The 22,627-nt window shown below is 36.7% G+C and overlaps 2 protein-coding genes across 16 annotated transcripts in view; both read right to left on the bottom strand.

Moving 5' to 3' along the window:
• The window catches only part of LOC125237602, an 83,336-nt gene extending 62,351 nt beyond the window's left edge, over positions 1-20,985 (bottom strand). For 3 of the 6 annotated variants that reach the window (XM_048144741.1, XM_048144743.1, XM_048144742.1), the window contains exons 1-2: positions 3,708-4,031; positions 2,970-3,193 (exon numbers count right to left, since the gene is read on the bottom strand). In XM_048144741.1, the coding sequence (XP_048000698.1) occupies positions 2,970-3,193; positions 3,708-3,799 (316 nt within the window). In that variant the 5' untranslated portion in view covers positions 3,800-4,031. Of the gene's footprint in view, positions 1-2,969; positions 3,194-3,707; positions 4,032-9,568; positions 9,707-10,140; positions 10,501-19,574; positions 19,716-20,900 lie in introns of those variants that run through there. The other 3 variants (XM_048144754.1, XM_048144752.1, XM_048144746.1) reach the window with 3 other exon arrangements.
• A 701-nt stretch (positions 20,986-21,686) lies between these two features.
• LOC125237392 (cell surface glycoprotein 1-like) overlaps positions 21,687-22,627 on the bottom strand; it is a 77,903-nt gene continuing 76,962 nt past the window's right edge. For all 10 annotated transcript variants that reach the window (XM_048144413.1, XM_048144429.1, XM_048144418.1 and 7 more), the window contains one exon: positions 21,687-21,756. In XM_048144413.1, coding sequence (XP_048000370.1) covers positions 21,690-21,756 — 67 coding nt within the window. In that variant the 3' untranslated portion in view covers positions 21,687-21,689. The remainder of the gene's footprint in view (positions 21,757-22,627) is intronic.

The raw sequence follows: 22,627 nt of genomic DNA, 5'->3' as shown, positions 1-22,627 counted from the left end.
GAACGCTTATGGTCTGAATCTGAGATAGATGTTAGCCATTTACGCGTCTTTGGTTGTCTTGCTTATTCTTTAATTCCTAGTCAAAAACGTCGCAAGCTAGATGCAAAAGCAAAAGCGTACATTTTTGTGGGTTACGGTGAACATTGCAAAGGTTATCGTTTGAGTGATCCTGCCAATCCTCGTAACGTAATACTTTCAAGGACAGTATCTTTTATAGAAAATAAATTTCCTGGTAAAAATTACAGGTGTAAGGCAAAATGCGGAGATGATTTTTATTTTTATAATGTTGACATGAGCAATGGCAATTTTAATGTTAACAATTTTAATAATGTGGATAATTTAAATTCAAATAAATCTAGTCATGATGTTTTAAATGATGAAATAATTTTAAATAATGAAATGAATTTAAATAATAATGCCAATTTTAATAATGAAAGTGATAAATCTAACAAATCTTGCTCAACTAGCCCTCGTCAAATTTCAGATGCGGAGACGCTGACGCCACCTGCGTGGTCGCCGTTGTCTGAAAGATACTGTACTGGCGATGAAGGTGATGATGACGCGCGTGATGGGGACTATGTGCCGGAGGGCTCAGAGTCTTCGCTTCCTGCGTCATCACTTGATAGTAATGACAAAGGTAATGGAGCTTGTGTCCCACTGGACATTGTGTCTTCTGTGCCGGAGTCTTCTTCACCTGGTAAGGAGTCAATATCGTCGGTCACTGCCGACACATCTAACTCTCGCCCCGTACGTAGTACGAGAGGTACTGTACCGAGCAGATTTGACAGCTACGATTTATCCATGTTATCAACCATGGCTGACGGGTCATTAGATGAACCCTCGTCATATGAAGAAGCGGTCAACTCTCCAGAGAAGGATAGTTGGTGCGAGGCGATGCAAAGTGAGTACAGCTCTATGATCAAAAATAAAGTTTGGACGCTAGTTGATAGGCCCAAAAACGAAAATATTGTTAAGTGTAAATGGGTTTTTAAAAGGAAACTAGATGATTCAGGTAAAGATTCTAAGTTTAAAGCTAGACTGGTTGCTCGGGGCTTTAGTCAGAAAGAGGGGATAGATTTCACTGACACTTTTTCACCCGTAGTGAGGCACAGCACCTTGAGAATTTTATTTTCTTTAGCAACTGAATTAGAATTAGAAATTGATCATATAGATGTCACTACTGCATTTTTAAATGGAGAATTAAATGAACGAATTTTTATGGAACAACCATCAGGTTTTAAATCTAATGACAAAGTTTGTTTGTTAAATAAGAGTATATATGGCCTGAAGCAGGCAAGTAGGATGTGGAACGCAAAAATCCATTCAGTTTTGTCACAAAATAATTATATACAAAGTAAATGTGAACCTTGCATATATACTAAGAAAACTGAGACAGAATATGTAATTATAGCCCTGTATGTTGACGATTTCTATATTTTTCATAATAATTGTATTAAAAATGTTTTAAAACTTTTGCAAGATAATTTTGAAGTTCGTCATTTAGGTAAATTACAAAATTGTTTAGGTATGAATGTTTATAGGAAAAATGGCATAACTACATTAGATCAGTCAGCATACATAAGGCGTTTATTATTAAAGTATAATATGATGAATTGTAAGGCTGTTTCCACACCACTACCTGTAAATGTAAAATTTGAAAAATCAGAAAAAGCATGTATTGATGATGATGCATATAACTATAGGCAATTGTTGGGCAGTTTGATGTATTTAAGTGTTTGTACAAGACCTGATATATCATTTGCATGCAGCCAGTTAGGCATGTTTAGTAATTGTTTTGATGAAACTCACTGGCGCGCTGCAAAACGGGTTCTGCGTTATTTAGCTGGTACAATTGATTATAAACTGTACTTTACTAAAAGCAATAGTTTTGATATTAATGCTTACACAGACGCGGACTGGGCAAACGATATATCAGACCGTCGATCTTACACCGGGTTTGTCATAAAATTAGGCAATAATGTTATAAATTGGGAGGCCCGAAAGCAGCGTTGTATTGCTCTATCTAGCTGTGAATCGGAGTATATAGCTATTGCTGACGTTTGCAAAGACATTTGCTTTGTTAAAAGTTTCATTTCTGAAATTCTAGACAAAACTTGTAATGTAGTTGTATTTAACGACAGTCAAAGTGCACAAAAGTTGCTTCTTGTAAAAGATCACTCCCATAAAAGAACTAAGCACATAGATCTAAGATATCATTTTGTAAAAGATTTAGTTCAAAAGAAATACCTAAGTGTACAATATTTGCAAACTGACCATATGGTGGCAGATGTACTAACTAAGCCTTTATGTAGTCAAAAACATAACACCTTTGTGAAAGCATTAAATCTCAAACCGTAGTTTCTAAAATGTTTTGTTTTTGTGATGAACTGATGTTATTATGTAAAGTTATGCATCATTTACTGTTTTTATTCTTAGCATGCTATAATATAAGATTGTATGAAAGCTTGTTATATTTAATCTCTACATAAATGTTCTTAACTAGAGTTACGTCAATATAGTAGAGCCATATTTAAATATAATATAATCCAATGTGATGTGTAAGGAGGAGTATCGAATGATCTGTACACCCCACATTGTTTATGGTCTCTATGAGACACTAACTCTATATATATCTGTGGTGAGCTGTCACTGCTCTCTTGATTCTCCTCCGCTGAGCCAACAATATGGCTCCTATATATTTTTATATTAAATCGTAGTTAATCCGTAATGCGAATATTATAATCTGACACACAATGTAATGTTTTCAATATATAAACAATATTAAAAACTGCATTGGCTGGATTTTGGGTGTTTCAATTAATCTCATGTAAGTACCAACATTCTTTATATTTCACATGTCGGCAGCGACGCAAATTCACTGCGCCCTTCGTCTGCTATTATATTTCAAAAAATCAGCCTTGAATAATCCAATATAAAAAAGAGTTTTTAAAGATATTTATTTTACATACCTTTGCTTGCGACATGTTGAGGGAAGTCTTTTAATTGATGCTCAGTCAATGGTTGTGCAGAAAGCTCCAGCTTAGGGTAGGCCCTTTTTTTCAAGCAATTGCCTTTTTTGTTGAAATCTTTTGCTTTGAAGTGATCACCACACACAAAACGTACTTTGTGAAGTTTTTCTATTGGTATGTGCACTAGGTCTTCTTTACCAACAATTTTAACCCAGGTTCTACATCTGCAAGCAGTCAAATCCAAATTAGTATAGCTAGTCAAGCCATAAGTTTATAATGAAATTAATGAAACTGAGCTGGTACTTTGGTTTGCTATTTTTCATGTAGATATACAAAATAAAATAAACATAATCTTTTGAGACCCATATGTGTAACACTCAATTTTGAATTATGCCAAAATTAATTATGGAGCAAGCCCCACCATCTCCCCGGGAAGGTTAATCTATTCCCTACTATATCACTTCTTTTTTTAATATTATTACTCCGCTCATATTCATGTCTGCTCTCTTCATGCTTCAATATTAGTGTGGTCAGTTTCAGAACCATAGAAGTTCTTATTAAATATATTTTTTTCATTAAGGTATTTAAAAATTATGCCATCATAAAATTCACTTACACAGAAAATGAACAAATGTGTTACTTTTCTATAATGGGTAGCCAGAATAGAAAACGAAAAACTATTTTACTTATGCATACACTATAAACAAACTAATTGAAAACCACTACTAAATTACATACCTTTGTTCATCAATTGGGAAATTGGCAAAAAATCCAGGCCTATGTCGTTCTCTGACCCCACAAATTTCACAGATTCTGCTTTTTCCACCCATAATACAAAAACAAAAACACCACGGTCCACGGAATTACATTTTCGTTTCACGGTTAGTTTTGAGAATACAGAAAATTGACACAATTGACAATCCCGCCTTTGTGTTGCCACTGCATTATTTATTTTATTATTAGGTTGGCTATACTGGGAATATTTTGCCCGTGATTTTGCCATACATTATTTTTTTATATAGGAGTTTCCTAAGACTAGTTCCACGGATCAAGCTAGGAACATACTACGCGGACGTCCGTCGTAAATCGACCGCGGACGGGGATCTGGACAATGAATATACACTTCACCGTGCAAACTATCGGTCGACGGACGTGGACGTGGCCTTGAGCGCATGGACGTCCGATCGAAATCTGGCTCGCTGGATGTTTTGTTCCGTGCACACTGATCGGGCGCGGTCGCGGTCGTTTTACGCCGGACGTCCGCGTAGTATGTTCCTAGCTTCAATCGAAAGTCCCAACATAAGGTTGCGTCCAGTCCAGAATCAAATGAACTAAGATTGACATATGACAGTGACACATGTTTGACAAATAAAATGTTACCAGGAATAGCGAAAAAAAAACATGAGGAACTTAAATTAATGTCCTTAAAATTATATCGTAAATCTTTCAATAACTTAATTTAAAAGGTTTTAAACAATTTGTATATGTACCTTTCATTACTAGAATATAATATTGCAAAATTGTTCTCGCTCTCTTAAATACGTAAATAAACCGCGGTCGGGGTACGGTACGGTTGTTTGTTAGCTACTTAAGTCACGTATGTGTAAATAATCGAGAAAAAAAAAACACTCTTTCTCGCTTTCACTTACAGGTTAACATATGGATGACCTTGTCACAGCACGGTGGTGTGCAAGTGGTGTGTTTAAGTATAAAGGTGCTAACTCACGATCGTACAAACACCCTACCGCACCAAGGTCATCCAATCCTGTGTAAGTGGGAGACTTATTTTTTTTCGCTCCCACTTACAGGATAGTAGTGCGTTGCGATCCTCGTACGGTCATGTGTTAGCAATATAACATGCAAGTTTGCACTACAGTCTATAAAAGACTATCTCGAGCTCGACTTTAGTGCGGTGCCATAGTTTGTTACGGCTATACATATACATATGTATATACGTCTACAGCAAATTAAATTTGACAAATGTAGCGTTCTGTAACAAAAGGTACCGCTTTATTACTTAAACATGTGTAAGTTTTAACAGGTAATTTAATTTGTATAAAGATTATTATTATTATTATTTAGCTTTGTTCTCACACATCCCATATTTATTTTGTTATATTATTTTTGTTTATTATATATTGATGTGTGATCCCTTGAGGGTAAAAGCCTCCTCCATCTTCTTCCATTTGTTTTTGTTTTCCGCAATATGCTCCCAATTATTTCCTGCGGTTTCTATGATGTCATCATTCCATCTTTTTCTTTGTTTCCCTCTGTTTCTTTTTCCAAGAGGACCTTTCCATTTGGTTGCCAGAACAGTCCACCTATTATCTTTGTACCTTGCCAAATGTCCGGCCCATCTCCATTTTTGCCTTAAGCTATACTGCAGTGCGTCTGTTACCTTTGTTTGTGATCTAATAACAGTGTTTCTGACTTTATTTATTCTTTTTAGGTTTAAAAGGCTTCTCTCCATCCCATGTTGGCAAGATAAGATTTTTCCTCGTACTTTCTCGGTGAAAACCCATGTCTGGCATCCATATGTCAAACTGGGTAGTATGCAGGAATCCATGACTATTTTCTTTATTTTTAAACTGTAATTTCCTTTTAGGATTTCTTTATGTGACCAGTATTTTCTCCAAGCTATGTTTATCCTCCTATCTACCTCGTTTTCGTTGCTGTTAGGGTCAAATGAAATCATTTTTCCTAAGTATACATAGTTGTTCACATATTCTATTGCTTTTCCTTCTACAGTTATACATGTTTTGTGACTGTTAGTTAAAATTTTTGTTTTAGACGCGTTCATGTGGAGGCCTACTTTTTGACTCTCTGCGTTTAGGCTCGTTAGCATTGTTTCCATACCCTTGGCTGTTTCACTAAATAGAACGACATCGTCCGCAAACCTCAAATGCGTGAGTTTTTTGTTTGATATCCATATACCTTTCTTTTCCCATTGAAGTTTTTGAAATATTTCTTCCAGCACCGCTATAAATAGTTTTGGAGAGAGGGGGTCCCCTTGTCTGACACCTTTAGCAATTTTAAATTCCTCTCCTAGTCTCTCCAGTTTCACTCTACTGACGCTGTTGGAGTAAATGTTCTTGATGATGTTAATATATTTCTCATTAATGTTGTTGCTATTCAGCGCTTTCCATATTGATGTGTGTATTAAGCTGTCGAACGCTTTTGAGTAGTCTACAAACGCCACATACAGCGGTCTTTTAAACTCTTTGAATTTTTCTATAATTTGTTCGGTGGCATGTATGTGGTCAATCGTAGAGAATTGAGGTCTGAAGCCGGCTTGTTCAATAGGCTGGTTTCTGTCGATCCTTGGTGCTATTCTGCTCAGTAATATTGACGAGAAAAGCTTGTATACTGAGGAAAGTAGGCTGATGGGCCTGTAGTTGCCGATGTCAAGTGGGTTTCCCTTTTTATAGAGCAGTATGATGTTGGATTGACACCATTGAGTTGGAACTTTTTCTTCTACTAGTACTTTGTTAAAAATCTTGGCTAAGGGTTCTGCTAGTATAGGAGCTCCAGTTTTCAAGGCATCATTTGTAAGTTGATCTGGGCCCGGGCTCTTGTCAGGTTTTAGCCTTTTAATGTGTTCCATCACTTCTTTTGCATCTATTGGATTTACTGTTGTTAACTGTGTTTCTTGTTGGGCAGAGTTATTTTGTTCTTGTTGTGTTGTATCTTCCGGTTGTTTGTACAGTTCGGAGTAGAAAGCTGTTGCATGTTTTATTATAAAATTTCTATCTCTTGATTTGTACTCTTCATCGTTTAGTCCTTGTATCCAGTTTTTGTACGTTGAGAGTTCCTTGTATGCTCTCTTGGTGCTACGGAATTTTGACATATTTCTCTCTACTACTGATTTTCGGTAGACCTCGTAGTCTTCTCTGAGTGCTCTGCTGGTTTTCTTGAAGAGTTCCCCGAGTTCTTTCTTCATTTCTTTTGTCCTATTTCTTGTAGCTAGCAGCTCTGTCCTTCTCTCTATTAACTTGAGTGTTTGTTCGCTAATAATTTTGTTACTTTTATTGCTATTATCACTTATTTTATCTGTATTCATACTTTTTGATATTGTTTCTTCTAATGTGTTGCTAATGGTTTGTATATTTTCCTCATTATCGATGGTTGCTTCTAGAATTTTTATGTTTGTTTTTAAGTTTTGTATATATTTTTCTTTGTCTTGAGCAGTCTGCAGCTTGTTTGTTAGGCATGTAAAGTTACGTCTACTAGTTTTAGGTTGTTGCATTTTTAGGGAGCATCGCAGCATCCTATGGTCTGATGGGAAATTTATTTTGTTGAGGACCTCTAGGTTAGTTGCTTGTTCGGGATTTGGGCTAAGTATGAAGTCAATTTCATTTGTAGTTTTGTTATTTGGGGCTCTCCAGGTCCATTTTCTCGATTCTTTCTTTTTGAAATGTGTGTTCAGTATAGACAGTTTATTCGCCTGGGCGAATGCTATCAGTCGTTCGCCCCTTGTGTTTCGTTCTCCATACCCATAGCTGCCCATTATTGGTTTCTCATGAGGTCTCGGTTGGCCAATTTTCCGCATTGAAGTCGCCCATGATTAAAAAGTGAGTGTCTGCCATCTCGAGTGCTTTTTCCAGATCCTGATAAAATTTCTTCATCTTTCCTTCGTTTGCGCTTTCTGTTGGAGCATATACTTGTATTAATGACAGTGGTCCATTCTCGAAATTCATTTTTAGCAAGGCAACCCTCTCAGATATGCCTATGAAGCTTGTTATTTGGTTTTTATAAAATTTCTTCACAATAAATCCTACGCCATGATGGCCTTTAGTCTCACCGATGTAGTAAAGGATGTAGTCACTATATTCCTCTATGGCGCTTCCCATTTTTCTCACTTCGGCTAGGCCTATGATATCCCAGTTTAGTTTTTTAATGGCGTTGTTTAATTCTAGTAGCCTTGTAGTTGTTGCAAGGGATCTTACATTATATGTGCATATGTTAATTTTTTTGATTGACTTTTGTTTGTGTTCTTTGGATATAGTTGGGTTATTTCCTTTCGATGGAGGGTGTTGGTCTGACGTCCCACGGAGACCAGCCGGGTTGGGACCTAATTTAGTTGTTGTTTGTTGATTTAGTTGCTATGCTGATTCTTCCAGTCCTTTTGCTGACAGTTGCTGCCTCATGTGTTCTGAAGAGTTTGAGTTAGATCTAGGTCTAAACAGATTGTACGTGTTTGTTTTGTGGTTATTAGATGAGGTAGTAATTTGTTGCTTTTTTGTCTGTGTGTTTGATGTTGACGGGGAAATTGACAATTCCCTTTTTCTGCTGTCTCTTGTGTTTGTGTTTTCATGTTCTTGAACTATCAATTTATCGTATTTGATGTAGGCTATTTTTCCTTTTTCCCTTTCCTCAATTAATTGTGGTATTAGAGCCTTCCTCTTTTCTAAAATTTCTTTGGAATAATCCTCCGTGAGCTGTAGTTCCTTGGACTTGCTTTTGTTTCTCAGTACTTCTAGCTTCTTCCAACCACTCACGAAAGATAGCAGCGTTGGTCTCGGCTTCTCTCCTTTCTTGTTTTTTCCAATGCGATAAATTTTGTTTATGTCGGCAGCTTCGATGGATATGTTTAATTCTGTTAAAAACTTTTCTTGCACATATTTTATTAGGTCTGTTGTGGTTTTTTCCCCTTCTTTTAGCCCGTGTATTATTATATTATTGCTTTTCTTCTCATTCTCCATATATTCTATTTTCTTTTCTAATTGATCCACTTTCTTTTTTAATTTACTATTTTCTTCCAATACAGGTTTCAGTTTTTCGTCTATGGTATTCGTTATTCTCGTAGTTAGGAGATCGGTTTGTTTTTCTAACTCCTTTTGCAGTTTTGCAAAGTATAATTCGAATTGTGCTTCCATGTTTTTGCGTGAAACGGAACGCAGTGGGAATGGGGTATTTTTACGTTTATCACTGGCAACACTCGAGATGTCACTTATTTGTCACTGACAGTTCGATCATCCGTTTGTCTATGTTAAACTTAACCTCACAAATCGCACCACTTTTCTTCGTCTTATAACTTCGCAGATTTCAATATTTGCACCTAAACTGATACTTTCACCACTTTATTACACTCTGATTAACACTTGGAATGATGTTTTTGGGAGAACTTTAGTGTTTAACTATTTATTTTAGCTATTTATTTACGGAGCGACAGCACAGTGACGTTACGTTTCAAAGGCCGGAACCGGAAGATGTATAAAGATATAATCAAATATCATCCTTATGCTATACGAAAATGGCACAATCCGCACAAATTTATTTCAATATAAATCTGCAACGAATTTCACAGCGCAGTCTGTGGAAGCATTCTTCATAATCGTGGTCCGACTCTAGCATACTAAGTTGAATAAACATAGGCAAAATATTAATAAACCTTAATTTAAGTACCTATTCAGGATTGTTATTATCACATTACTGATTTTGAAACAGGATCAATCCAGAGGCTGTGAGTTCAAGTCTCATCCAAGATAGACATTTTTCACTTCTAAATTTTCTCTAAGCCTAGGACCAACAGCTTTATAGCCAGAGCCATAGACAACCTATGAATAAAAGTAAAAAGTTAAAGTTATTAGCAAAATTACCTGCTTCAGTTGTTGTTTTTATGAGCGATGACCAAGCAGCAGCATTTGTTGATGAACTCATAGCATAGGGGTGTTCATAATGAACTTTCTTTGCATATGTATGCTCAGAATTAGTCAAGCTTTCAGGCTCCGGCAACCCTGATGATATAAAAATAAATTAGTAAAGCTCAGCTGAATCCCAAAAACTATATCTTTTACACAGTAATGTTGTCTTCTAACAATGTTTATGAACTCCTTACATTTCCAATGAAAAAGGTCCATAGAACAGGAATAAAGCTCTTTTATGCCAGTTTTCCCCACAATGGCCTCACAACTTGAGAAAAAAAAAATGAGTAGAAAATAATAGGTGCGCCACAATTTATGTAAACCGCTTTGCATGTGGCAACTATTTTGACACTACTGTATAAGAAAAGTCAGTGTAAATGAAAGTAAGTAAGTAAAGTAATCTCTACATGATTTCTACTCTTATTTGACAAGTGTGATAACTTTATACATCCTAATTACATTGCGATGTCAGATAAACCTCATGCCTTATTTTACTTTGTAATTTTAAATAAAAATATGTCTGTTACCTGTATTATCAGATCTGTTAGCTGCTATTCCACTCGCTATCTCTTCAAAGGTGAACAAAGTTGGATATGCATTTGGTTTTAAACGTAATTTCGAAGTCATATACTTGGCCTCAAAGTGGTTTTGGCAAACAAATATTTTACCTAATTCGTTCAATGTCAAACCCTCAAAGTTGGTAAATGAAGCGGATATAGCTTTATACCACAACATGATTTTTTCATTACCCACTGGCATTTTATGCAGTTTGCCGTTTTTGTTCTTACTGGTGCTATTACAGCCAGGTATACAGCACTTACGAAGCATTTTAGATTGAAATAAAATGTAACACTGCACTGTAGTTTAAGCAAAACAAGACCACTGATGAACTGAACTCCACGCGAAACATGACAGCCACGCCACAACTGACACCAGACAGTCCAGACCTGTCAAAACACCGCGTTGACATTGACAGTTAGCTGTGACGTAGAGCCAATGGGGATGTACTTAAACGTCAATATCAAAATGGGCGTCAGTGAAATCACTGGAAATCACCCTTGATCATACAAATCTTTTTCAGATCAAAAGTGTCAGTGGTTTGCATACACGATGCAAATATTTTTTAAGACTGAATTTTTCAGCCTGTCTGTGGCGTTCTCATTATAAAAACAAGGATAAAATAAAACCTGTACTTAAATGTAACCAGGCCCCGTAGCCGAATGGCATTTCTCCGACGCCAAACGAAAGCGATACGCCGCTGGCTCTGTCGCGCCAATACGCAAGCGCGATAGAGATAGATATCTACTAGCGCTTCGTTTCGTGAGCGATTGTGCCATTCGGCTAGCCACCTTATGTAACCACTAGCTTTTACCCGCGGCTTCGCCCGCGTAATAAAAGTATTCTTATTGAAACGTTTACAAAAAATAAGATTTTCATTTGGATCTGTAGGTTTCTTTGTAGGTACATCTGTCCGCGATTATTTCGATTAAGGTAAAGCGGGGCAATTCTCGACTGGAGGGCCATTGTAACTGATCTATTTGCTGTACGGTCCGGTTTTGGCTGACTGTACCTTACACATATTAGTATTGTTTTTAAAAAAAATCTTGCAATGATTGTAGAATTGTTACACAGCGACCACAGCGTAGGTAGTAGGTACGAATATGTATGTATTTTACCTATATAAATATTTATACTGGGGAAACTTCATACAACCCACATAGCCAGTATCTCGACGCTATGGTCGGTAGGGTAAAAAGTACTTCCTTGCATTATCGCTTACAATTTTTTCCATTTTGCTTATACTTATTGCAAACGTAAACATATAAAAGGCAAGCAAACAACGATCTTCTTACAGCACATTGAATGTAATAGTTATTACGGATGCAGGATACTCGCCGATGCCTACTTACTAATACCTTCCCACTGAGCCACCTGCATTTTACACTGCCTAGATATCGATTGCCGACCGATTATTCCGACCCCAATCCCTATCCCTATCGCTATCGCTATCGCTATCGATATCGCTATCCCTATCCCCACCCCTACCCCTACCCCTACCCCTACCCCTATCCCTATCCCTATCCATATCCCCTATCCCTATCCCAATCCCAATCCCAATCCCAATCCCTATCCCTAACCCTATCCCGTTCCTGTCCCTGTCCCTGACCCTGTCCCTGTCCCTGTCCCTGTCCCTGTGCCTGTCCCTGGCCCTGTCCCTGTCCCTGGCCCTGTCCCTGTCCTTGCCCCTGTCAAATTATCATGCTATGAGGTGAACTTTGAAAAATCCTTTCTTAGTGCTCCTCTATGGAACTTCCGTGTCAATTTGAAATCTCTTGAACCAGAAGTAAAGATAAAAACTAAAGCTATACTTATGACTATTTTGGATATTTTAACCCCATTGCACAACAACAGGGGAGAAAATTTCTTTTCCACCTCATTAGATTTTAAAATCGTTGTATTTAACGTGATCAGCGACCCGATAAACCATAAAAACGATACCCATATTGTGTTTTTGACTTTACCCCCTTTGCACCCCTTTAGGGGTCAAATTTTCAAAAAACCTGAAACATGTATTTAGTCATATGTCTTTAGGAATCCTTCTGTGAAGTTTAGAATAAAATAGTCAAACTAATCTTGTTTCCCCATACAAACTTTGAACCCCCATTTCACCCTTTTAAGAGGAGAATTTTGAAAAATCCTTTCTTAGTGCTCCTCTACGCCATATAAGGAACCTATGTGCCAAATTTGAAATCTCTAGGACCAGCGGTTTCGGCTGTGTGTTGATATGTCAATCAGTCAGTCAATATCTTCTTTTATATATTTATAAACCCCATTGCACCACAACAGGGGAGAAGGTATTTCACTTCCGCCTCGTTAGATTTTAAAAACGTTGTATTTATCGTGATCAGCGTCCCGATAAACCATGAAAACGATACCCATATTGATTTTTTGACTTTATCACCCCCTTTTCACCCTTTTAGGGGTTAAATTTTCAAAAAACCTGAAACACGTATTCAATCATATGTCTTAAGGAATCTTCCTGTGAAGTTTCGAATAAAATAGTCAAACTAATCTTGTTTCCCCATACAAACTTTGAACCCCCATTTGACCCCTTTAGGAGGTGAATTTTGGAAAATCCTTTCTTAGTGCTCCTCTACACTATATAAGGAACCTACGTGCCAAATTTTAAATCTCTAGGACCAGCGGTTTCGGCTGTGCGTTGATATGTCAGTCAGTCAGTCAATATCTTCTTTTATATATTTTTTTGATATTTAAACCCCATTGCACCACAACAGGGGAGAAGGTATTTCTCTTCCGCCTCGTTAGATTTTAAAAACGTTGTATTTATCGTGATCAGCGACCCGATAAACCATAAAAACGATACCCATATTGATTTTTTGACTTTATCACCCCCTTTTCACCCTTTTAGGGGTTAAATTTTCAAAAAACCTGAAACACGTATTCAGTCATATGTCTTAAGGAATCTTCCTGTGAAGTTTCGAATAAAATAGTCAAACTAATCTTGTTTCCCCATACAAACTTTGAACCCCCATTTGACCCCTTTAGGAGGTGAATTTTGGAAAATCCTTTCTTAGTGCTCCTCTACACTATATAAGGAACCTACGTGCCAAATTTGAAATCTCTAGGACCAGCGGTTTCGGCTGTGCGTTGATATGTCAGTCAGTCAGTCAATATCTTCTTTTATATATTTTTTTGATATTTAAACCCCATTGCACCACAACAGGGGAGAAGGTATTTCTCTTCCGCCTCGTTAGATTTTAAAAACGTTGTATTTATCGTGATCAGCGACCCGATAAACCATAAAAACGATACCCATATTGATTTTTTGACTTTATCACCCCCTTTTCACCCTTTTAGGGGTTAAATTTTCAAAAAACCTGAAACACGTATTCAGTCATATGTCTTAAGGAATCTTCCTGTGAAGTTTCGAATAAAATAGTCAAACTAATCTTGTTTCCCCATACAAACTTTGAACCCCCATTTGACCCCTTTAGGAGGTGAATTTTGGAAAATCCTTTCTTAGTGCTCCTCTACACTATATAAGGAACCTACGTGCCAAATTTGAAATCTCTAGGACCAGCGGTTTCGGCTGTGCGTAGGGAATGCAATTACCGATCGTTTTTCAAAACCGGTAATTTACCGACATAGCGTCGGCAATACCGGTAAACCGGTAATTTACCGGTTTTTAGTTTATTTCATGAAAAATCAATATTTTCCGTCAAAATGGATAGTTAAGTAGTTTTTTTAGTAGTGTTCATTAAACTACCATTTGCAAAGGACAAATATTATTAATTAAATCTTGAAAAAAGCAGGTTTTAGGACTTTGTTACAAAAAATAAATACATTCTAAATCTTACAATTAGCAATCATCTTCCATAAAATCAACTAAGACACTAGAAATTATCACAGATTATTGACATATCACGTATTTGTGTAATAAAGTAAAATAATATTGTCTTCGGTTACCGCGATAGTTACTCAAAAGGTTAAAGTAAAATAAATAAATTTGTAATTGTGTAAAGGACAACTACAGGACCCTGGTTCTTATATACCACCAGAAAAGTGCTGTAACACAGCAAGTTATGCCACATCCTGAACTGGCAGATCTCGCAAAACAAGGCAAGTTTCGTCAAGGGCAAAGGTGCAAACAGATCTTAAATATATGTCCATTGATAGAGATGGCTTACGAATTCAGTACTTCGATGATCCTCTGCTTCGTCGACTATAGCAAAGCCTTTGACTGCATCGTTTTGTCCTCAAGCATTTGGTAGCTTTCATTGAAACTCCGTTGAAAAAGGAAACTGAATCGGCAGATAAACTTCGAGCCCTTTTACTCTTGTAAAAGGTGTTGATAAGATTACCCGTCACCTGCCTACAGTGAATATGTCATCAGAAGAGCCTGCGGAAGCTGGGAGGGAAGAATCATCATTGGTGGGCACCAAAATAACGAATCTTCGATATGTTCGATAGGCAGATAACACCAATTTTCTGGCCGCCAATGAAGCGGAGATGGTTGCCAGCACTGGTAAAATGGAAAGCATCAGTTTGGAAACGCATTTCAAGATTAACCACAGTAAAAACCAAGCTCATGGTGGTGGATTGTGGTAGGTAGATACAACACACAAATGCTCTTAGACCAGTAACAGTAGATGACTTCATATACTTCGGCGCAAACATCGACAATACCGGTTCTTCTGAAAAAGAAATCAGAATATGCATAGGAATGGCCAATAGAGTCCCAAATACAAGGATTATCTCCATAATTCTTGGTTCCTGAGAACCTCATGTCTCTAGAAAAACCAAAACCGGATTAGTTTACGCTCTAGTCTTCTCCATTTTCGTCTACGGAGCTGAGACGGAGTCTGAAAAAGGCTGCAACCGCATTAACGCTTTCGAGATGTGGTGCTAGATGAAGATTTTGTAAATACCCTGAATTGCCTTCCGTACAAATGTGTCTATCTTACGCGAATTGAAAATCAACACCAGGTTATCTATACACCATCTGTTTACGTAGAATTTTGGGAGTTTTTGGAGGGAAAAAGGCCACAACCTTGAGAAACTAATCATTACTGGCAAGGTTAATGGCTAACGATCTAGAGGTCGCAAGATGGACAGATGAGAACCCTTCCACCCTCTACACCCAACTTCAGAACCGGAACAGAAAGTCAGAATAAAATTGATTCTATTGGGACTTCACGACCCTCAGTAATGAAGATACCAATGCGAGGAGGAGGCGGTCTTATCTTTGAAGCTAATCAATTATCTATATACAATGAGTGAATGAGTGGTCTTATCCTTCATTCGGGGTCTAAATTTGGAATTTATAAAACCAACTGTGGATAGTGATTGTCCACAGTCCACACTTGTTGGTTTTATAGAAATCCGATTTTTTTATCTTGGAACCGAGAATGCAGGCACGCACAGTGCCGCCAAAAATGCACGGACTCTAGCCGCTGCAAGAACTCATGCCTGATGATGGGTCTCCATATGACACGAAACGTCGGCAGACATACGAGTAGGTACGTTTATGATACACAACCATTCGCCCCTCTCGCACGTATTGACTGTCGACGTATTACAGTGGGTAAGATATACTTAATAGACATGTTTTCAATACCACAATATAGCATAACAATGACACAAAAAATTAACGTTTTCGTGGAAAAAACGAATTCTTGCTAAATGAAGTGTTTACCAGAAGTATCTACAAGTGTTTATTTACGAAGAAATTGCGACAGAAATGCTTTTTGTAGTAATTTTTAAGTAAATTTAAATTTCGGTAAAAAACCGGTTTTGGAATATATTTACCGGTAATTTACCGAACCCAAATTTGGCAAAATTACCGGGAAACCGGTAAACCGGTTTACCGGTCTGCATTCCCTAGCTGTGCGTTGATATGTCAGTCAGTCAGTCAGTCAGTCAGTCAGTCAGTCAGTCAGTCAGTCAGTCAGTCAGCTTCTTCTTTTATATATATAGATTACCTATGTAGAGGAAAAACTATCAGATTTAATATTGGGCCTTGGGAATGCCCTTTTAATATACCTTCACATCATCATCAAAGAGTATTATTAGTATTATGGTAAAGGGTGAACACTATTAAACTGTCGCCGGTCGAACATGCTACAGAAGAGAAAATACAAATCTTAAATACTTAAAACTTTTTATATAACTAATTTTACATTACGTACAATCGATAAAAAAAAATATAAGGGCTATTTCAAGGACCGACGAGAAAATTCCCGGACTTTACTTTTGATGTGATTCATCGACCTTTGCACGGAATCATCTGTTATCAATTTGGTGCATTTAATCCATTTCCGCTGAAAGTCTGGCAATGAAGTTGCAGGTTGGCAAGTTTTTCGTAATTTGCTTTTTATATTTGCCCAATATTGTTCAATTGGGCGAAGTTGGGGACAGTTAGGCGGGTTGCTCTCCTTAGGTACTAACTCTACTGAATTCGCCTTATACCATTCCAAAGTGCGAGAAGAGTAATGGCAGCTTGCTAAGTCTGGCCAAAATAATGTTGAGGAAGTGTGTTTCTTAATGAATGGTAACAGTCTCTTTTTCAATTCTGATATATATGTCGCAGGGAAATGGCCAAAACAGAGATTTGATCAAATCTCTAAGGGATTTGATCAAATCACGCAGGATGTCAAAATGGCGAATCCATTTCATCATTTCTCTAGAAAATTTCAGTCATTTGACTAAATCCCTGACTTTGTTTAGTGAGATCACAAAATCGGCCAATAGACACGCCACGTTTTGTCATTTCACTAGATTTGTTTAGGGATTTGATAAAATCCCTGAACCACGACAGTGAGTTGACGAAACGAACTCAAAAAGTCAACTAGTTTTAACATTTCCCTAAACAAATTTAGGGAAATGATAAAGTCTCAACTGGTGATTTGATCAAATGTCTGAACTGGTTTCGTGAAATGACAAAGCCAAGAATCTAATATATCCAATTAGATTTATTAGACTCTTGCCTTTGTCACTTGATTTGATTGAATCCTTAACTAGATTAGTGAAATGGTAAAATTGAATCCGTTTTTAAGAGTTTTTGGTTTTCTATAAATAAGAAAAAAATAGAATAAGTAAAGAAACAAAGCTAAAAATGTTTCATTTTAAATTATTTGCATATTTATTAAAACATTTTGTCTTTTCACTGAACTTGTTTAGCGAAATGATAAACTAGTTGACTTTAATATAAGCTCGTTTCTTCAACTTACTGACGTGGTTCAGGGATTTTATCAAATCCCTAAACTAATCTAGTGAAATGAAAAAACGTGGCGTGTCTGTTGGTCGATTTTGTGATTTCACTGAACAGAGTAAGGGATTTAGTCAAATGACTGAAATTTTCTAGAGAAATGATAAAATGGATTCGCCATTTTGACATCCTGCGTGATTTGATAATATCCCTTAGTGATTTGATGAAAGCTCTGTTTTGGCCATTTCCCTGCGACATATATATATCAGTGTTGATTGTCCCAGTAGTAATAAATGGTGAGCTCCTCAAGCCGCACTGACATATAGCTTGCCAAACAAGGTATTTCTTAGCAAATTTTTCTACTGCGATAACCTTTTTCGACTCGTCAAGATTCGAGGCGTCACGAGCTGAATAGTACTGGTTACCTGGTAAAGACTCAAAGTCTGCCTTGACATAAGTTTCATCGTCTATAATTAGGCAACATGTTTTCTCAATCAATAAGGCATACAACAACCTGGAACGTCTTACCGCACGATTAAACTGATCCACAGTTCTCTTTGGAGCCTTTTGCTTCTTATATGTTTTAATGCCGCAAACTTTTTTAATTTTTTGAACATTTGACTGACTAGTTCCCACTTTTTTCGCGACATCCCGGGAAGAGATACACGGATTCTTCTCAAATAGCTTGCACACCTTTCTTTGTAACTTAACATTAGATTTTCTGGTAGGTTGACCCTCACGCCGCTTCCTATCTATAGATTCACCTTGTTTAATTTTTTTTAGGGTCCGTTGAACCGTCCTCCTAGTAGTTTGACAAGATTTTGCCAGCTCCAAAGTTGATAAACTGGGATTTTTACTAAATTCATGCAAAATTAATTCACGAGTACTTTTTTTGTGTAACGCCATTTTCATAAATAAAAAACAAATGCATATTTCATGGTTATCAAATAATACAGGAGTGTTCTAAATTTAAAATTTTAAACAATAAAAAAAAAGGTTTGATGCATTACGCTAGAAAAATAAAAAAAGTAGGCGACATTTTAATAGTGTTCACCCTTTATTAAAGAAAGCGTACTACACAGGTGCGTAAATAGGATAGTTTTTTAGTTTTTTTTCAAGTCCAGACACAGAAAAACAGGACTAACAATTAAAGTTAACCTACAACGCCCGATTACACTTGACTTATTTCTCATATAAAGCCTAAAAAATGTGCCTTACTCTTATACATATAGGTACCTTACTTTACTTTCCGACTAGGCACAAATTCGAAGTTACATATTTCAGAACATAAAACAATAAATAGAACGCGTTTTAAGAGCATTAACAGTACTAGACAGGAAGAACTATTATTAAATTACTACGTTACGTACATACATAATGCACAAATATTTTATTTTAATTTTTTAATCATGTTGAATTCGACGTCCGAGTTTGAAACACAAATCAAGTTTATTGTTAACTAGTGTTAGTCCTAGGGATATCTATTGAAGACCAATGGATTAAGGACATTATATATTCTGTGTTAAGGATGAAAAACTGGTATACCTTCGGACGTGTAAGATGCGGTAGATATATAAATACAACAGTACGCGGTCTTTCCGGGTAGACGGTCTTCCCGACACCACCCGACACTGACTTAGTAATAATTAATGGTAATAAACATACATGAATAGGAAGGAAATATAATAAACTAGCTTTTGCCCGCAGCTTCGCTTGCATTAGAAAGAGACAAAAAGTATTAGCCTATGTCACTCTCCATCCCTTTAACTATCTCCCACATCTCCACATAAAAAAACCACGTCAATTCGTCGCTCCGTTTTGCCGTGAAAGACGGACAAACAAACAGACACACACACTTTCCCATTTATAATATTAGTATGGATTAAATATACCATACATACACAAATATTATAACAAACACAACTACGAATGTACGCAGCGATAAAGGAAAATAAAAACATCACCATCAATAAAGATTGTATTATGGAAGCGAATTGTATTATTATCGGAGCATGAATACGAGTAACAGCGCCCTCTTGACAATAGTCACATATTTCTGGTCAGGCTTTACTTATTAGTTATGGGTATTATAACCAAATAGTAATTTCTTTAAGTACTTATAGTTGTTTTCAAATTTGTGAAGGTACACTCGCCATTTTGACTATTACAAACCTTTCTATATTTATATTTTTAGAGTTTGACCAAACTTATGAGCCAATGAGGTATTCTTACCTTGAGACTTATCAGGTACAACTGGACAAGTTGTTTCAGTGGACTCAGATGGCAAAGGTAATTCAGTTTCCATATACTCTCGTTGTGGATGAGTGTAGCTATGATCAGCTTGTGCAAATGTGGAGAAACTTTGTTGCACACCTGGAACACACACATTAAAATATTATTACTTGTATCAACGTAAGATGCATTGGCATACATCATCATTTTCATGACAATAGTAGAACGGATATATTAGTATATTCTTCAAAATAATGTCACCCTTATTACTTAGGCAATGGATTTCACTAAAAAAAATGTAAACTTTTGCCAAGTACCTAAAGTAAATTATTCCAGGCTAATGTTTTTAGCTACAAATACAGAAGGTGCAAAAAGGATGGACCGACAAAATAGGCCATACATAACACACAACCATGATCGCTCACTTGGTTTATAAATAAAGCTTTAATGAAAAATGCATGCAATGCTACACTGTGGTTTGTTAGCAGTTAAATTCAACTAGGTTGAAAGTATAGCCAGTTAACAATGTTATTGTTATTTTATTAAATAGGTATATGTACAAAAAAAAATTAAATCAATTTATACTTACGATGTAAGTTCACAGAGGGAATTGCTGACCACTTTAAACGTTTTTCGGATACCTTGTATTTGGGATGAAAATGGTGATCGCATATTCTTTTATTTTTATATATTTTTATAGGATCACTTTCTGCTAGTTTGTTTCCAATTGCTGACACCCAAGCAGTAAAAAGACCAGTATGATTTTCTGGGTGAGGAAAGCGGTGTGAAGGCACACCAAGAGTGACTGGAATGTTTTATTATTATTTACACAAGTGTGGTAATTAAAAGTAAAAACACAGCTAGATTGGTGGAGAGAGGAAATAAAACTGCGTTCGAAAGAGTCGTGGAATGTATTGAACCCTATACATTTTTCGACCCTTGACTTTACGAACAGACTCTAAATAGTTTTTATTTACTAAAATTGTTACCCCAATTGTTGTTAAAAAGCAATATTATTTACGTTTATGCATAGCACTTGACCCAATTTGGTCTTTGACTGATGATGGAGAAATACCACACGACGTGTAGGTGGTACCTACTCATAACAACATCAATATCTTATATATCAACATCAACATCAATATTGTATCTTCTTCTGTCAATGAAAAGAAAAATGTAAGTATGTATGCAATTAACTTTGAGGAGCAGTGTGAGATACAAGATTTTTCAAAGCAGTGACGAAATATTGATGTCGACAAACGAGTTAATAAAATGCTTAGGATAGCAATGATATATACTTAATAAGTTGAAATCAAATTAACTTACCTAAAGGGTCACAGCCAAAAACACAATGTTTCTTTGGAATTTTAATACTCATGTTGAAACACAAAAAACAACAGTTGAAAACAAGTAAAACTTAATAAAAAACACAACGATGAATAACAAAACAATAACGGAAAAATAACAGTAACAAATAACCAAGAACTTCGAGAGAAAACTTCGAAAGGCGTGTAAACATCTAAACCTCGACACAATGAAATGAATCAAATTTGAAATTTGACAAGTGACAAGTCTGTCAATCTGACAACATGGCTGCCTATTTAGTGCCATCGCTTGTCCCTAGGGGCGCTGTCGGCAAAGAAAATTGTTGCCAGCTTAAGTGTGCCCCCCCTGATCATCATTTCCCGCACCATAAGTATGTAGGTACAGGATGGGTACAGGTAGGTACATAAATAAATAAATAATCACAATGGCATAACGTGCAAGGTACCTACGTAGTGATTCAATAATCTTTGGTACCTATAGCATAATAGTAAATTACGATACAAGTGCGTAAAAAAAAGTTCGAAACGAGTGGCGATAAATTAAAACACGACCGAAGGGAGTGTTTTAAATCGACACGAGTTACGAATTTCCTTTTCGCACGTGTATGGTACGACGTTTTTCAGTACAGATGGTCCTACGAAGTTTCGACCTGACAAGAAATGAACCACTTCTCGCACTAGTGCGAAAAAAACAGCATCTGTACTGAAAAATAATATGATTCCGTCGCCTTTTCGAGTTCGAAGGGTTTAGTTTAGTTTAGAGTAGGTAGTAAATAAAAGAGAAAAATAGTTACAACTCAACAATTTTTATTTCAGTCTTCTTTTCGTCAAGCGCCGCAGCTGCTCCAAGGCCAAGGCTGAAACAAACAGTTTCCATTCACTCAACAAACTGGACTATCAACAAATTCAAATGCAAAAAACATTCTTGGCACAAGCTTTTATCGCCGCCGACTGTATCTTTCTTTCAACAGTCATCTACTGCTCTCTGAGACATTACTAAAAACCCCTTACTTCACGGGGATACGACGTTTCATAACAGAGTACCTATGAACACCTTTCTGCTCCATCATCAGATCAGCTCCATGATACCATAATATTGCATTGTCACGTGACTTACATACATATGTGTACAAAATTTCAGCTCCGGGAAGTGGGTAGTTGTAATAACTATACACAACAAAAAGGTGTCTAAAAGTTTCTAATGGATCGGAACAATCAGAAGTCGGAAACGCGCACCCCTTGAGTTGCAGGCGTCCGCTGGTTACGGTGACCGCTTTCCATCAGGCGGACCGTATGCCTGTTTGCCACCGACGTGGTATAAAAAAATCAACCTTAGTAGCTTGCTGAAGGGCACAGAGCAGTGAATTTAAGGTTGCCTTTGGTTGTTTGATATGATCCATTATTCGATATAAAAATTTACTAAAAACAACGAATCTAAAGGGCTTCCATCAAGACACCTGCGAACTTAGCACTCGCATTAACTCGCACCTCTTACATATGTTTTTGGTGTAAATCTCGTTTGTATCTTACATAGGTTTGTATATTTATATATTTGTTATTTTATTTATATGTACAATCTTTGGCCCTACTCCTAGGCCTTTGCCTCCCTCGTATCAATCTTGATAGAGAACCACTGATTTTATTGGTAAGGGCATCCCGGTAAAGGCATTTATTTATGTGATGAGCACATATGTATACACCGTGTCCAATAAGTCCGAATACTCACAT

The sequence above is a fragment of the Leguminivora glycinivorella genome, chromosome 21, assembly GCF_023078275.1.
Source record: "Leguminivora glycinivorella isolate SPB_JAAS2020 chromosome 21, LegGlyc_1.1, whole genome shotgun sequence".
Taxonomy (NCBI): Eukaryota; Metazoa; Arthropoda; class Insecta; order Lepidoptera; family Tortricidae; genus Leguminivora; species Leguminivora glycinivorella.
This window is presented reverse-complemented; position numbering and strand designations above follow the sequence as displayed.